Raw genomic sequence first — 18,252 nt, forward strand, 5'->3', positions numbered from 1 at the left:
CCTTTTTGACTTCAACAGCAGTCTTTCTCTATCTCTCTCTGTCTGCTCCATCTGATAGCTGCAGATTTAATTTAGCTTATCTTCCATCCCTCTTTATGGCCGAATGTATGCAGATCATGATTTTAATTAACATTACAGAAGAAGAATTTCCCGCAAGGCTAAACGTTTTGCTTGTGGATGTGACTCACTTTGTGCTTGTGTTGTGAGATATTTAATACTCCTTGAACCGAACTTAATCAAAACGGCCGTGCAAAAGGCCATGATGTTCTTTGCCCTCCCCGACCCCACACCCATGAATATGCAAACTCATGTAGCTTATTTCCTTTAGAATTCATTTCCCTTTTCAATTACGGCGTATGAAGTGCAGTCTCACGCTTTTAATAATGTACATGTGCGAGAGGACAATGGCGGAACTATAATCTAGACATAACACAGTTGTATTGCCTTTTACTTTCACGTACTTTAAAGAATGATAAAACGCAAACGGTTTCCTTGAGGAAAAAAGAGGGTTGTTTTCTATGAGGCTGAGATCAGAGAGTTTTGCTTAAGTCTTTTGCTTTGGTTTGTTTGTTTGTTGTTTGTGAGAGGCTAGCGGAATTTGTGTGGGAATTACTGGATGATGAAGGTAACACTGATGGACTCTGACTAAGCGGCTGTCTCAGCTTCAGACGACTCGCCTACGGACTGTTCGCGGATCGTCTGATGCATATTTCACACAAAAATGGCAAGAGCCTTCGCAAAGCATCAGGGAATGGTCTAATATGCTGGTTTGATGCAATTTTTGGCAGTTAAGATGCAGGCGATCTATTCAGTGCCTGATAAGAAATCTTGCATAATCGCCTTTTGATGTATGTTTTGTGAATGTAATTGTAGTTTAAAAGACAGTAAAGGTAATATGCCTTACATAATAGTATATAACAGAAGGTATAGATAGTAAAATTAAACATTTCTGATTCCTTTTGTTATTTTACCTCTCCTCTCTTAGAAAAGCAAAAATACAGAACTTTTCTGGAAGTATTAAAACTTTACCTAGAAAATTAGCTTGGACTTTTTCTCAAATTAAAACATTCTAACATTTCCGGTAAAAACAATTAGTTTTTTTGACAATGTGTACGTACAAATCTTCAAAGAAGATTTGCACCATATTAAAATTTTGGGCGATCAGTCAATAGTTATTTTCAGGTTATGGCTAATATAAAAATTCTGTACTGTTTTGTCTAAATAAATGTAAGAAAACACTAAAACACACACACACACACACACACACACACACACACACACACACACACACACAAAATAATTAAAACAATTTAAATAATTAAAATAAAATAATAACTATAAATACTAAATTAAAACATAACATTAATTTTTAGATATAAATAATTAAATATATTAAACAATGGGGAAAATGAGCATGCACAATTGAATATCCAATATTTACTGATACCAAATTAATAATCTCTAATATGTACTGATAAATCATGCATGCTACTTGAAAGACTTGAAATATTTAAAGGGATACTTCACACAAAAATGAGAATTATGTCATCATTTACCCTCATGTTGTTCCAAACTTGTTTGACTTTATTCTTTTTGTTTGACTTTATTTCTACTGTGGAACACAAAAGAAAATAGTTGGAGAGTTATTTTTTTTTCATCCATAAAATGGAAGTCAGTGGTCACCAAAACTGATTGGTTACCAACATTCTTCAAAATATCTTCTTTTGTGTTCCACAGAATAAAGAAATTCATACAGGTTTGGAACAACATGAGGCTGAGTAAATTGTATATTTTGTGTAAACTATCCCATAAAGAGGCGTTTTTTTTTTTTTTTTTGACATTTACACTCAAATCAAGAAGATATCCTTTGCTGTCCACTTTTTGTTGCTTTTGTAAGGAATCAAACTGTGCTTGATTGTTTTACATATCATTGTTTCTGTCAAAGGTGACGATTCTAAACTGCTGTGTAAACCAGCTTCATACTGCTAGTCCAAAGCCTGGCTACACGAGTGTACATATAAACATGCTCAATCGAAAACCTGCTCTATTGACTGATGTTTCAGCAGCCATGCATGAGCGATGTTTCTTTTCCCTGCTCGCTGTAATGGCTTTATTGCTCTTTTGAGGAATAAACGCCCGTTCCTCCCAGCCCAGCCTGAATGAGTCCGCTTGTGCGCTGGGCTTTGTGTCAGCTGATCTCAGCTTTTAACAACATGGCTTCTCTTGCCACGGCTGAGTTTGAACAGAAAAGCTGGCTAGATTTTTTTTTTTTCTTTCTGTGTCTGCTTTGACAGAACACTGCAGAGAGATGTCCCCACGCTAATTAATGCGCTTAATGCCGGAGCCACGTGCTCCTAAAGCGCAAGGTCAATTAGAAAAAGTTTGTAGCGTTAATCCCAAATTAAAACCCAGTCCCACTGCAGGTTCTGGGTGCTTTTTTGCTACCTTTGTTGTTCGTTGCTTTTTTTTTTCATGCCTTGTTCCCTCGTTTCTTGTCCTCAGTTCCTCTCCATCATCGTTTCTTTGCAGAGTTGACCCTTGTAGCGCCTGGGACCGAGAGAAAGGGCCCTGAATTAATTAATGTCATGCTGAACAGGCGCAAGACAATTAGAGGAAAATGTTGCAGTGAGAATAGCATTTTGCATTGTCAGAAAGCCAGTGGACATGCAGATTCATGTGGGAGTGTTTTATTTATCCGTGTGTGCTTTAAGGATGTGCTCCAAAGGCATAAAGATGCATTTTAACGCCATTTGCGCACGCACACTTTCTCACGCTGACTGTGGGCCATTCACAATAGCTGATTCAGCTCAAGACGCTCCATATTAAGCAGTAGCTTAAACTGTAAACAGCAGCCTGAGGGACGATACACAGTCTCACATCATTATGTTCATGGAACACATTTATTGTGGTTTGAAAATGGTATTTATTTATTTATTTATTTACTTTTGACTGTCAATTTAGGTTTTAGTTTTAATCATACAAAAATTATTTCTGCACTTCTGTAAATGTATTTTTGTAGATTTAGTGTTTTTTTTGTTTGTTTTTTTGTTCACTATTCAGTACTGTGAAGTACCAGTTGTGCCTTCTACCTATGATGATATACTACAAACTGTGCTATACTCACAGTGGTACTAAAATGGTTGTAGTTATATTTTTACAATTTATTATATATATATAAACTAAACAAAATAATAAAAAAAAAAGAGCGAGAGAGTGAAGGAGCTTGGGAGATTTGTGTGTGCATTAGTGAGCCATGTGTTTGTATGTATGAAGAACTTTGAAATTTCTGTCAGGTAAAACAAGTTCGGTCTCTTTGCAATGTATACTGTTAACGGTCAGTGTTGGGCAAGTTACTCTAAAAATGTAATCAAATTACTGATTATTGATTACTCCTTTTAAAAGTAATTATGTTACTGTTCTGATTACTTTATTTCAAAAGTAATTAGTTACATTACTAGTTACGTTACTTTTTTCTCCTTGAAATGTGTGAAATCTCAGCATCTCAGCATACTGATAATTTTTTTTTTATTAAAGCATCAACATTCACAAAATGTGCAGAGCAGGGGGTCACGAGGACTGGAATTGAGGACCGCTGCTTTAAGACATCTCAGTTCATCGCAGTCTCACAAATCTCTGTTATAACACAATAAATATATGCATAATGAATTTTTCATAATGTCTACAATTCATGTGTTATAATAAGAGGATTCGTGAGCACACAAATTTCAGCACTGCATTGCTCAACGCTGCAAACACGTGTTAGAGCCTAAACAGAAACTTTGCATATGCTTGCACAGGGGTGTAGGCAGCGGAGGGCCTGACGGGCACGGGCCCGCCCACTCTGATGAAAGGCCCCCCACCCCCAGTTTATTATACACACATATTTGTTAAATAATTATTGTTTAATCTATTTTAACACCCGTCCATCCATCCATCCATCCATCAATCAATCAGTCTGCAAGTAACAGTAAGACTTTCAGTTTCACGTGCAAACTGGTTCATTCTGTGAACCCGAGAAACACTACTGTCAGGCCGATTATGAATGTCATTTGAGATCAATCAGTGTTGTCCTTCACACTGCACTCTGTTGTGTCGGACTTGGGTCTCGCAGGTTTCTAATCCACTGGCACTTGACTTGACAGTGTGTGTGCTACATCCTTTTTACAATCTCTAGATTATAAAACATTGCATTCTGTCAGCAATGTAACGCGGCCGTAACGTATAGAAACCTCAGCTTGTAACTATACTCTAATTACTATTTTAAAAATTATAATGCGTTAAATTACTCCATTACTAAAAAAGTAATCAAATTACAGTAACACGTTACTAAGTAATGCGTTGCCCAACACTGTTAACGGTCCATGAAAGTTCTGAGATGCCGTAACTCAAGTTGGTTTGTGAAGGTGTTGGTATGCGTGTGTATGCTGACTGTCTGTTTGGTGTGGTCGATTTTCAGGCTTCGATCTCATGGTTGCATATCCTCAGGCTTTGCCTACAGATATGGAGGTCTTCTCAGACAAACCACAGCAGAAGCCTGAAGCCAGGCGCTTGGCTGTTGTGTGTGTTGTGTGTGAGCGCTCGCCCTCAGGGGGTGTCTTTCAGCTACAGGTATTTTACAGCAGATGTTGGTCCACTTTCAGTTTTCGAGAGTCTGCAAGTTTGACGCAAACACAGTAATCTACTACTTAGCACAAAATGAACACTTAAATGAAGCCACAAACGTCTAAATTTAAAACCTGTCTCATGTTCTGGTAAAAGATTACAACAAAAAATAATTTCAAACACGCATCACGCTTTTACTGTCGTGCACTTACAATGGAAGTCCAGTGGAATCACGTCCAAATACAACATACAGTATCCTTATTCCCAACTTCGTAGTATTCAAAAAGTATATTATACAGCAAATTAGCAGTAATAGTTTTATTTGACTTGCTAGAGTTGAAGTATATGACAATCATATTGTAAGCTGTGATAGATACAGTCAGACTGCAGCAATATATGGATATTTGTACACTTCTGGTATATAGTATATTAAAAGAACAAAAATTGTCCACATCAGGAGGGTGATTTAAACAACTTTACAGATTGTATATACATTACCTTTAAGATCTTTTGTAAGAAATTATTACTTTTATCCATTAAAGATGCAATAAAAGGATTAAAAGTGACATTAAAGTCATTTGTGATTATACAGAAGATGTCCATTTCAAATACAGGAAATGCTGTTGTTCTTTTGAACTTCACCAGAGAATCCTGAAAAAAAAAGAAGAAGAATCACAGTTTCCACAAAAATATTGCATAACACAAATCCATTGATGATATTACGAAATGTTTTTGTGCACCAAATCAACATATTAGAATGATTTCTGAACGATCATGTGTCACTGAAGACTGGAGTAATTATCCTGAAAATGCAGCTATGCATCATACGAATAAATTGCATTTTAAAATATATTAAAATAGAACAGTTCTTTTAAATTGTAATCATATTTTACAATGTTACTGTTTTTACTGTCTTTTTTATTAAATAAATGCAGCCTTGGCAAGCATTAGTGACTACAGGTGCATCTCAATAAATTAGAATGTCGTGGAAAAGTTCATTTATTTCAGTAATTCAGCTCAAATTGTGAAACTCGTGTATTAAATAAATTCAATGCACACAGACTGAAGTAGTTTAAGTCTTTGGTTCTTTTAATTGTGATGATTTTGGCTCACAATTAACAAAACCCCACCAATTCACATCTCAACAAATTAGAATATGGTGACATGCCAATCAGCTAATCAACTCAAAACACCTGCAAAGGTTTCCTGAGCCTTCAAAATGGTCTCTCAGTTTGGTTCACTAGGCTACACAATCATGGGGAAGACTGCTGACCTGACAGTTGTCCAGAAGACAATCATTGACACCCTTCACATGGAGGGTAAGCCACAAACATTCATTGCCAAAGAAGCTGGCTGTTCACAGAGTGCTGTATCCAAGCATGTTAACAGAAAGTTGAGTGGAAGGAAAAAGTGTGGACGAAAAAGATGCACAACCAACCGAGAGAACCGGAGCCTTAAGAGGATTGTCAAGCAAAATTGATTCAAGAATTTGAGTGAACTTTACAAGGAATAGACTGAGGCTGGGGTTAAGGCATCAAGAGCCACCACACAAAGACATGTCAAAGAATTTGGCTACAGCTGTCATATTTGTCTTGTTAAGCCACTCCTGAACCACAGACAATGTCAGAGGCGTCTTACCTGGGCTGAGGAGAAGAAGAACTGGACTGTTGCCCAGTGGTGCAAAGTCCTCTTTTCAGATGAGAGCAAGTTTTGTATTTCATTTGGAAACCAAGGTCCTAGAGTCTGGAGGAAGGGTGGAGAAGCTCATAGGCCAAGTTGCTTGAAGCCCAGTGTTAAGTTTCCACAGTCTGTGATGATTTGGGGTGCAATGTCATCTGCTGGTGTTGGTCCATTGTGTTTTTTTGAAAACCAAAGTCACTGCACCTGTTTACCAAGAAATTTTGGAGCACTTCATGCTTCCTTCTGCTGAGCAGCTGAAGATGCTGATTTCATTTTCCAGCAGGATTTGGCACCTGCCCACACTGCCAAAAGCACCAAAAGTTGGTTAAATGACTATGATGTTTGTGTGCTTGACTGGCCAGCAAACTCACCAGACCTGAACCCCAGAGAGAATCTATGGGCTATTGTCAAGAGGAAAATGAGAAACAAGAGACCAAAACATGCAGATGAGCTGAAGGCCACTGTCAAAGAAACCTGGGCTTCCATACCACCTCAGCAGTGCCACAAACTGATCACCTCCATGCCACACAGAATTGAGGCAGTAATTAAAGCAAAAGGAGCCCCTACTAAGTATTGAGTACAAGTACAGTAAATGAACATGCTTTTCAGAAGGCCAACAATTCACTAAAAATGTGGGGTTTTTTTTTTTTTTTTTTTTTTTTTTTTGGTCTTGTGAAGTATTCTAATTTGTTGAGATAGTGAATTTGTGGGTTTTTGTTAAATGTGAGCCAAAATCTTCACAATTAAAAGAACCAAAGACTTAAACTACTTCAGTCTGTGTGAATTAGTTTAACAATTCACAATTTGAGTTGATTTACTGAAAAAAATGAACTTTTCCATTACATTTAAATTTATTGAGATGCACCTGTACTTTTGTGGAAAAAAAATCTTACCAACCCCAAATAATACAAGTACAGTTTATGTAAATATATGTATGTGTGTGTGTATATATATAAAATGTTTTTACTTATTCAATTATTACTTAATTATTTCTAATTACTGAACAAGTAAGTGCTTTTTCTTTTCATTTGGAATGATCGCTCCATGGACTTCCATTGTAAGCATCTGACTGTAAATGCCCTTTTGTTTTATTTTTATAAACTAAGTCTAAATGATTTTGTGAGATAATTGGAGTTTAATTTTGGGTATTTCATTTTCCAGCATGAGTATCCACGTGCAGGAGTTTTACTGTCTGTTGTTTTGGTGAATATGAGTGTGCTGCAGGTGTCAGAGGTCACGGCTGCAGTGCTTGTTGTCGTAGTGACAAGCAACGCTTGTTTTGTAACTGAAAATGTGGAGTTGTGCGGGATGAGTGGGGCAATGGAGTGTGATTGTATGTGTATGTGTGTGTGTGTGTGTGTGTGTGTGTGTGTGTGTGTGTGTGTGTGTGTGTGTGTGTGTGTGTGTGTGTGTGTGTCATATGGGCTGGGTCAGAAGCTGTCCGCCAAACACCCACACCTTCACACATTCTGCTGTGTGTGTGTGTGGCAGGGGCTCTGTACCAAATGTTCTTCTGATATGTGTATCCCTCTTCTCTTCTCTTCTCTTCTCTTCTCTTCTCTTCTCTTCTCTTCTCTTCTCTTCTCTTCTCTTCTCTTCTCTTCTCTTCTCTTCTCTTCTCTTCTCTTCTCTTCTCTTCTCTTCTCTTCTCTTCTCTTCTCTTTATTTTCTTCTAACCTCTTATTCTCTCCCTGCTCTACTTCTCCCAATATGTCTATTCTTCTCTCCACCCCCTATTTATTAAATTACTAAATGAATAAGTCCACGGGTGAGTAGATGGATAGATAAAAGAACAGAGTAATAAAGTGGACCCGACCCTCTAAACTTTTAATGAGCTGTACAGCGTCTAATTAATTTTTTCAAAGGCTGCGGATATTCAGAGGTTTGATTTCACATGTGGCGTAGGTCACACTCCTTTACATAGATGGAGGGAGGGATAAATTATCCTGTCCTCCCTCATTAAAGGAAAGACACTCTCCCTCCCTCTCTCACACTACACGTCTAAAATCTCACACCTCCATTTCTTAATTTACTGCCGTTCCTTCATTCATCCATCTTTATATGTAAATGTATAAGTGTGGTAATCACACCCACATCTTAAATTTTCCATATAGTTCTTGTTTGCCCTGTAATTCATATTCATGAGCTTGATGCATATGAATGGAATGCAGCTAAATGTGAAGAGGTCCACCCAGGTCCATCATGAGCCGAAACGTCCCGTCTGTCACCGGCATAATGCCAGTTAATCAGAGTATTAATGACAGATTACACTGATCTAGTGCTGACATGAAATATTGCTAAGTGGAGAGCATGCAAATGTTGTGTGCTGATCTCATTGCAATGCAAAATGCAATATATATATATATATATATATATATATATATATATATATATATATATATATATATATATATATATATATATATATATATATATATATTAGCTTCCTAAAGGGGTTGTATAATGGACAAATGTGTGTATACTGTCATTGTATTGTCTTTCTAGATTGTTCTGAAAGTCTTAACATTCTGTTTAATTCTAAACTACTGTAAGAAACCTTGTGTAACCTTAAAGATTAGCTTCAGAGCAAAACAGTGTGGAATATGACTCATTTAGGATCGGCATTAAATGTGCCTCTATTTTCTTCATCTGTGTCAGCAGCGCTACACTGTGTTTCATCAGTTCATCAGATCACATCAGAGAAACAGAGTCCTGATCTCTGTGGTCCTGCAGCTGATCCAGCAGAAAGTGTCCGTCTAGTATAGCTGCAGAATTAATGATAAACGAGAACTGGAATCACCTCAGTTCTTTATTCAGAGAGATAAACCCGGCCTGGAAAAGTACACAGAATTTATTCACAACCCTCTGCCGTAACTCAGAATCCCTGAATGGAAAGACCAGCATGACCCTAGTTTTTCACCCTTATATGATGTGTTTAGATCAGCTTTTTCTCAAACCTAAAGCTTGTCCAGCATATATTTATATATATATATATATGGTTTTCCAAAACCATGAAAGGAAAGAGTAAAGATATAAGTTAGCAAGTACCAAATACATGTGTTTCAAATAAATGTTACACCATACTGCTGCTGCTGCTGTTGTTGTTGTTCTTTCAATAAGCAAATTTAAAAGGTATACAATAAATGAAATGCCAAAAGAACATACAATAATATACCTTATGTTTTTATCAAATCACGACACCACATAAAATATAAAAATGTGTAATAATTTATCCAGTTTAATAAGATAAATGAACACTGATAAAATAAAGTAACAAACCGGTTTGTGTTATTGAGATGACCCCAATATTTGTTCCACATCATGCTAAAGTTTTCAGACTGTGAGCCATTCACACTTCCCATAAAGGACTGACTATTGAAATAGAACGGTTCTTTTGTATTGCAAACATGATACTTGACTCTGAACTGCTGCTAATCATTATTCTTTTGTCTATAATATGCTGACCATTGGGGCCCGTCTCACACCAAGATTGCCTACACTTCTTAATTTCATCGTTGTTTTGTTTAGGGGATACGTGCGAGCGTCGCGACACATGTTTATGTTAATCTACACCCTGCCTCCAGCAGTGCAGGGGTGTTGGAAAGTTCGGAAACAGTATACCGTCGCTCAGCCTTTTCAAACTTCCTTTTGCCACCAAACGAAGAACGAAAATGAACTTTGTTTGAAGTATACCGGGGCCTTTACCTTCCGTCATGATAATGACCCAAAGAACATCCTGAGCACACAGTGGTTGAAGAAGAAAAAGGAGAATGTCCTTGCATGGCCTAGTCGAAACCCAGACTTAAACCCCATTGAAATCTGTAGAATGACTTGAAGACTGCGGTCCACAAACGCTCACCATCAAATTTAATGAACTCGAACAGTTCTGCAAAGAAGAGTGGACAAATATATTGCAAAGTTAGCAGAGACATATCCCAATATACTAAAGGCTGTAATTAATGCATGAGGTGGTTCAACAAAATACTGACACGGAGGGTGGTCCTTTTTCCAACTCTGTGATTATATATATATATATATTTATTTATTTTTTTCTTCTGACAAGCTGGTGTTGTTTCTTTCACTTGGATGTTATAAGTGGCACTGTGTAAATACAGCTGGATAAAATAAAAAGGTGTCTGTCTTCATTTCAGTCTGCAAAGCAACAAAATGTGATTACTTTAAAGGGGGTGATTCTTTTCTATACCCACTGTATGTCATTATTGTGTCATGCGTGAAAAGCTGCAAAAGACAAAAATGCAAATGCAATGGTCAAAGTCCATCTAGCACATGTTTACGTAGAAAAATGCAAATGCATAAACGTGCTTTGTGTAAACATCTCTGTAAACTGGGAAAAAATAGTCAGGGGAGCGGCTTGTGCCTCAATCCAGTCTGAAAACACTGTTTTCAAGCCTTTTTCTCGTTTGCTTTTGCTGACATCAGGTTGGCTACTGTGTCTTTGGAGCACTCTGTTTCAATCATTTCACTTGAAACAGGCTTAGGAAACAGGAAATGTCTCACCTTGCTCTCAAATAAGAACAAGAACATGCTTTACTCTCATGAACACAAAGGTTTTGTCTAAAGTAAAGTTCAGACACTGTGCTAGCAATGCACTGCAAAACAATAGCATGTTCGAATTGTGGTGTTTCGCTCGTTAATACAGCAGCATCATGAATTTCTCACATCTGAAGCTTCTAATGTTGTTCCAGTAGTCACCACATTACAATAAAGACTGTCAGCTCTTGTCCAGATCCATTAAACACAAGGTTATGATATTTACTGGATAAGAAACAAGGTATTAAGAAGGTGTTTTGCGGCTCTCTCTAACAGAAAAGCCAAATTCATCTACAAGATTAACCATGAGGGCTGCAAGTGTAAAATATTTCAAACTATTCCAGATGAAATGGGTCTCCAAATTGTGATTTTGAAGAGTTTTTTTTTTTTTTTTTTTTTTTTTTTTTTTTTGAAGGCATGAGGTGCAATTCACAAGTGTTGAAGAGGTTAACAAAATTGCTCACTAACAACCGCTTTCTCTCTCTCTTTAGCTTGTCCTCCAGGAACGTTCAAGTCCAGTCAAGGGACGGGTTTGTGTCTTCAGTGTCCGTCCAACAGCAGGTCCACATCTGAAGCCGCCACTATCTGTGTCTGCAGGAATGGCTACTACAGAGCAGACGGAGAGCAGCCAGACATGCCCTGCACTAGTGAGTCATTATAATAATCATCATCATCAACATATTACTGTTATTGTCATTATCATTAGCATTAAACTGAAGCAGTCAGGTCACAGGTTTGAGAGCACCGATCTGAACCGGCAGCAAGTTGCTGACCAGAAACATCATGCCCATTCAAGCAGTTGCATAGTTATCTGCATTTAAGGTGCATTACTTAGAATCACATGTATGTCATTCTTACAGTATGTGTCTCTTTATTCTCAGAAATTCTGTTTTTACTGGGATTTTGTTTTATTCAATCCATGACTGAGAGGCTGTGATGCTCACAACACTGCATTTACACACACACACACACACACACACACACACACACACACACACACACACACACACACACACACACACACACACACACACACACACACACACACATCTAAAGCGCTGCAATTAACATTATACAATTGTCATGTATAATTTGATTTCTAGTTCTCTCAAATGTTCAGTCAGAAACGTAGTGCTGCAGAGAAAGTTTATTCTTGGTCGCCTGCATTAATACATTTATTTCTTTCCAAAAACCTTGAACATCTTGATCTGTTCATTCCCATTTTTAAACTGCTTCTGGGTCATTATTTGTGTACTCATTATTCGCAGTACTCAGTTAGAATCTGGAAATTTTATTTTTGGATTGTGTCCATCTCTCTCAGAATTAATTTTAAAAGAATTATGCAGATCACATAATTGGAGCTTAATGCTAAATACTACACAGTCACAGTTCTCACTGATTGTTTGTTTGTTCATTTACAGGTGCAGTTGATTTTTTAATTTAGTAAATAGTGTGTTCTTAATATTTTAACACTGATTATCATAAAGTGATGCAATTTGCTAGTAAATTGCATAAACTATTAAAAACCAACAGCAAGTGAATTAAATATGAAATTTAATACTTTTAGTCTGTTGACTAATTTATAAAGCAATAGGCATTTGAAAGTGTGCAAAATATTGTCTATCTTAATTATTGTAGTGTGAATGTTTTCATTTAAAGGGTAGAACTGTACAGTTGCATCATTTGTGACTGTGAGCTGTTGAGGCGGCACACGCTGTATTTGAAAGTCCTCTCAGCATTTTAATTCACCATTTAGAGACTAAAATGGCGTTCAGTGAAACATATACAGATGGCAATTTGCGATTTAGCCCAACACCTGCTCTAAAGAAAGGCCTGTGCTGGCACCTGGTCATTTTAATATCTCAGATGGTGAGAAAGTGATTCAAAACGACTCCTTCTCTATGAAATGCTGCTTGAAATTGTTTATGGAGTGTCTAGCAGTTACAGGGAGACTTTTAAAAAGTATATATATAAAAAAGGAATCCAGTCTGCGATCTGATTAACATGATGATTGATTGCTGAGAGAGAGAGAGTTTACAGGAATCTGTCATGTACCAAATGACATCGTCTCAACCTCAGTGAGAATAAAACACCATCTTTTCCATTCCTAGCACTTTTTATCCCTTCTTTCAGCTCCTTAGGGGGTTGAGTGGATGACTGTCTCAGTCTCGGGCTCACTGTACTCCTGTCTCTCTCTCTCTGGGGGCTCGTGGTTCTCTCTGCGGGGAGTAGAGCGACGGGACTGGTCCGAATTGCCTCGAGCCTCCATCAGAACTTAAATTATTTCCTCAGAAATGTCTGCTGGGAGTGTGTGAGTGTGTGTGTGTTGACGGCTGACAGCTCACTGGTTAATTGGACAGCACAATTCTCAAGATTAATTCTCCAGGAGCTATGTGGTGACCAGCTCTGTTCTGGAGTTTGTGTGTGCGTGTAGAAAGAGCGTTCTCTCTTGGATTTAGCTGTTTCGATTGGCCGAGCAAGAGTAGAACTTGTTATCTGGGGCTTGGTTGGCGACAAGTCTGGGTTCGATGCAGCTAATGCATCTAGGTTTACATGGAACAGTGGTTACTGCGTGAGTACGTGGAAGTTTTCTTGGCTATACTTTGAGAAGAAAAATGTCCCCAAAAGTGAGCTAAAAGTAACAAAACTTTAATTTAGGTCTGTCCAAAAGCATCCTCATTTGTTAAAAACTGATGGATGGATGGATGGATGGATAGATAGATGGATAGATAGATAGATGCATAAATAAATGAATACATAAATAGATAAATAACAATATAAACCGCGATCTTAAATAATAATAATTATTATTTTAATTTACTTATTACATTTTTTTTTTCTTTTATAAACATGCAGCTCTTTTAGGTGTACCGTAGGGATGTGGGTAAGGGTTAGTCTGTTGATATTATAATTAGTTTTATATAAAAACAATAATATATCTATGGCATGTCCTCATTTAGATAAGAATGTGTGTGTGCACTGTATGTGTGTGGATAAAGCATTCTTTCTTGGATTTAGCAGTTCCGTCTGGCCAAACAAGAGCAGAACTTGTTATCTGAGGATTGGCTGGCCAACAGAGACCAGTCTGGATTCAATGTAACTAATATGTCTAGGCTTTTATGGAACGCTGGTTACTGTGTTTGATTGTGGGTTTATTTAGCTATTCCTTTGGTAAAAAAAAATTGTTGCAAAAGTCAGCGGAATCTGATAAGACCTGGTTTAAGGGGCATCCAGGGACATCTTCAATTGTCAAAGAATTCATGAAGCAAAAAATGCTTTTTAGTGATAGTCTTTAGTTAGAAATAGTCTGTAATCTTTAGAATCAGCTGCATTATTGCATTTTCAGCAGCACACTGAATTTGGTATGGACTCTTTATTAGAGTAAGGTTCTTTATTAGCATTTATGGTTCTATAAAGAAGATTTAACATCCATGGAACCTTTCCATTTAAAAACAAGGTTCTTTTTTTCTGACTTAGTATTTCTTACTTAGTTCTTACTTTGTTTTCCAGTACTAATGTCTAAACATTCTCAAGATGCATTTAACTGATAAGCAAAATTACTTAAGTGACAGTTACTGGAAGCCATCGACTTAGTATAGATAGATAGATAGATAGATAGATAGATACTCTGGAAGTCAATCAGCATCTGTTCGGTTAACAACATTCTTCAAAATATCATCTTTTGTGTTCAACAGAAGAAAGAAACTCCGGTTTGGAACAACATGAGGGTGAGTAAAAAACAAAATTTAATAAAATGTAATTTAATAGAAACATTTTTAAAAATGTTTATATGCAGTACTTGTACTGGAAAACAAGACAAAATACTAAATACTAAATAAGAAAAAAATATATAATATTTTAAGAACTGTTCACTGGTTAAGGAATCCAAAAAAGGTTCTTCTATGGCATCACTGCGAAAACCCTCTTTTAGAACTTTATTTTTAAGAGTGTAGGTTCATGTCCAGTTCAAGTGAATTGCGCACACACAAACACACACACACACACACACACACACACACACACACACACTTATAAGAGCACTAAGATGATTGCGCTTAGACAGATCTCTGGAGAACACCTCTGTGGGTTTCTCTGAGCCAGTGGACACACACAGATGGCTGACCTGCAGGAGTCAGTGTTGTGTATAGGTGCGGTGAACAGGACTGTAAAGCAGTGTAATTGCTTTGCTCCCGTTAATCCTCTGCCAGCGACGTCTGACTCGCTGTGATTCTGCTATGAGCTTAAGTCTGTGTACACACACAACACACGCTTTCTTCAGCGGCCCACTACAAACCATCACGCACCCATAACCGGATGTGCGCACACACACACACACACACACACACACACACAAACAAACACAGAGGCCCCCCAAAAAGTCAAACGTCTGCAAACAAACGATGCTAGAGCTCTTCTCAGACCAAACTTTATTTTTTTGAGCTATTTGTCACAGGGATTTTTGGACATGAACTTAGTTCTTCTCAAGTGTGATTGTGTTTACATGACCTGTCTTGAATTTTGAATTAGCTGAAGTTTGTCTATAAACACACATTTTCATTTTCAAATATTGTGGATTCAGTTCCTGAATAATGAATAAAGCATTTTTGCAGCAAACATGTAGCATTCCACTGCTAGAATTCTCATACAATCTTTTTCTTTTTACGATTCTATGATAAATTGTAAGTTCAAAAGAACAGCATATATTTGAAACAGAAATCTTTTGTAAAATTATAACCGTTTTACTGTCACTTCTGGTCAATTAAATGTGGCCTTTCTGAATAAAAGTATTTATGCATTTAATTGTTTTTCAGACATTTTTAATGAATAGAGCTACATTAATTTGCAACATAAATCTTTTACAACATTCTAAATGTTTTATTGTCACTTTTAATCAATTGAATGCATCCTTGCTGAATAAAACTATTAATTTTATATAAATTCATATATATTTTATTAATAATTCTGTGATACCTTTTTTTCAGGATTTTTTTTATGAAAAGAAAGTAAATAAGAACTGGATTTATTTAATTAATTAAAACAAAGTATTAATTTCTTTAAAAAACAAAAAACAGATTGACATTGGACTACTGAATGTTAGTGTATGTACAATGCTTTGCGATAAGATTTGCATCATAAAGCTCAGTGCAAGTATTCTACTGAGAATGAGAAAACTGAGAGCAAACTCAATAAAGATTGTGTTGATTTTAAGTGTTGTAAAACAAAACCGATTTATCCTTATCATCCAAGACAGGAAGTGGTAGAAGCCGCCTGGTTGGCCTCTTGCCAGTGTGTCTAAGCGAGAGAGAGTTAAATGTGAATAAATCCAGCAGCAGCCAGGCGATTCCTTATCATCCATATGTCCATTTCCAGATTAATCTCCTCATGTCTGTCACTGGTCCTCAGTGTGTCTGTCTCGCTCATCCTCACATCTCTGACGCTTTGAAACTCACTCACAGGATTTGGTTTTAATCTTGACTTTTAATCTTGAGTTTTCTAACATGCTGCCTTTGTTAATGAAATACATACACATATATACATATATATATATTTACTTGAAATAATCTGTTTATTCAAACCTTCATTGTTGCCACGTAGCAACAATAAATGGCAATATTTGCCAGTATATATTTATGTAATAAATGAGAATGTTAGAAACGAAGTCATAAGATCGAATTGTTTTTTGTATTTGTATTAATTATATTTATTCCTGTGACACAGCTAAAATGTTTTACTCTCACTTTTTATCAATTAAATGTGTCCATAAATAATAATTTCTTTATGTATATATATATATATGTATATATATATATATGTATATATATATATATGTATATATATATATATATGTATATATATATATATATATATATATATATATATATATATATATATATATATATGTATATATATATATATATACTGACCCCAAACTTTTGAGCAATTGTGTGTTTGTATATACATTATGCTAGTTTCTATCAATGATAGCAAGTGAAATTCATCAAGACTGTTCCCACTGATAGCATGAATAATTTGCACAAATTGTCTGTTGTTGTCAAGCCCCATTCACTAAAGGAATTATACTAATCAGGTATTTGTGATGACATGCCCACAAAATTAATGCTTATCACAATGGGGCTATTCCCTATTTTACAGGAAGTTTCTGAATGCTTAGTTGTGGAGGATACTGGAGATATACTGTAAGGACTGGGCTGACCTCATCAGAACAGAAATATAATTTCCTCAAACACACTCAAACACACACACACACACACACACACACACACACACACACACACACACACACACACACACACAATAAAACAAACAAGAAGTAAAACATTATTTATAATTCAAGTAAAATTTCATTTATATTGACATTTACATTTATGTATGCATTAAAGTATCTACTAAAGTTTCTCCAATTCCTTCTGGAACTCCTCTAATTAACTTACTAATTGTGTTAGAGCTGGCTGTATTTCATGGCCTCATTCTCTTCACACACACATCTTCTGGCCTAGTTCCAGATATGGCCCACCTCCTCTTTTCACTTGCTCTTTTATTCCTCCTGTCTCTCGCTCTCTGCCTTTTTCCCTCTGCCTTTCTTAAGCCTGACTGTAAGATATAGTGAGGAAGACATCTTTGCTGTCGTAGCACCTCATCAAACAGTGCTTTGGGTGTTAACTGTGGTATAAGCAAAGACTCACTGTTTGGATAATGACCAGCACACTGTCTGAATGAAACACTCCCTGCTAACAGAGCAGAAAGGGACGATGCTTTATGGACCCTCACAGACCTTTTGAAAATATTGGTGACACTGTTTCAGAGTAGGGCAGAAGATAGACTTAGAATTTTTTTTAAGTGTAAAAAGCCAGTGAATGGAGGTGCTTTACCTTTAGAAAATGTTGACCAATAACATTAGGAAGTTAAATTAACATTTTATGGGCATCTTTAGTACTATTTTTATTATAGATTTTTACTATCTATCTATCTATCTATCTATCTATCTATCTATCTATCTATCTATCTATCTATCTATCTATCTATCTATCTATCTATCTATCTATCTATCTATCTATCTATCTATCTATCTATCTATCTATCTATCTATCTATCTATCTATCTATCTATCTATCTCTCTCTGTCTGTCTGTCTGTCTGTCTGTCTGTCTGCATGTCAAATTATATATTCATGTTTTGTTATATTATATTATATTATATTATTAGAACCAGATAAGACCTCACAATTTGAAACATAAAAATTATATATATATATATATATATATATATATATATATATATATATATATATATATATATATATATATATATATATATATATACACACATTATCTTTGTATACAGGGCTGTCAGAAGTCTCAATTTCAAGTTTAAGCCTCCTTCTGATTGGCTAATCATCAGG

The 18,252-nt window shown here is 36.2% G+C and overlaps 1 protein-coding gene across 2 annotated transcripts in view; it reads left to right on the plus strand.

The window, feature by feature from the left end:
- Window positions 1-18,252, plus strand: part of LOC109089987 (ephrin type-B receptor 1-B) — a 208,259-nt gene that overhangs the window by 128,812 nt on the left and 61,195 nt on the right. Inside the window, exons 4-5 of one of the 2 annotated variants that reach the window (XM_042711021.1) lie at window positions 11,325-11,480; window positions 14,529-14,561. In XM_042711021.1, the coding sequence (XP_042566955.1) occupies window positions 11,325-11,480; window positions 14,529-14,561 (189 nt within the window). The remainder of the gene's footprint in view (window positions 1-11,324; window positions 11,481-14,528; window positions 14,562-18,252) is intronic. The other variant, XM_042711027.1, reaches the window with a different exon arrangement.

The sequence above is a fragment of the Cyprinus carpio genome, chromosome A2 (genome assembly GCF_018340385.1).
Source record: "Cyprinus carpio isolate SPL01 chromosome A2, ASM1834038v1, whole genome shotgun sequence".
NCBI lineage: Eukaryota > Metazoa > Chordata > Actinopteri > Cypriniformes > Cyprinidae > Cyprinus > Cyprinus carpio.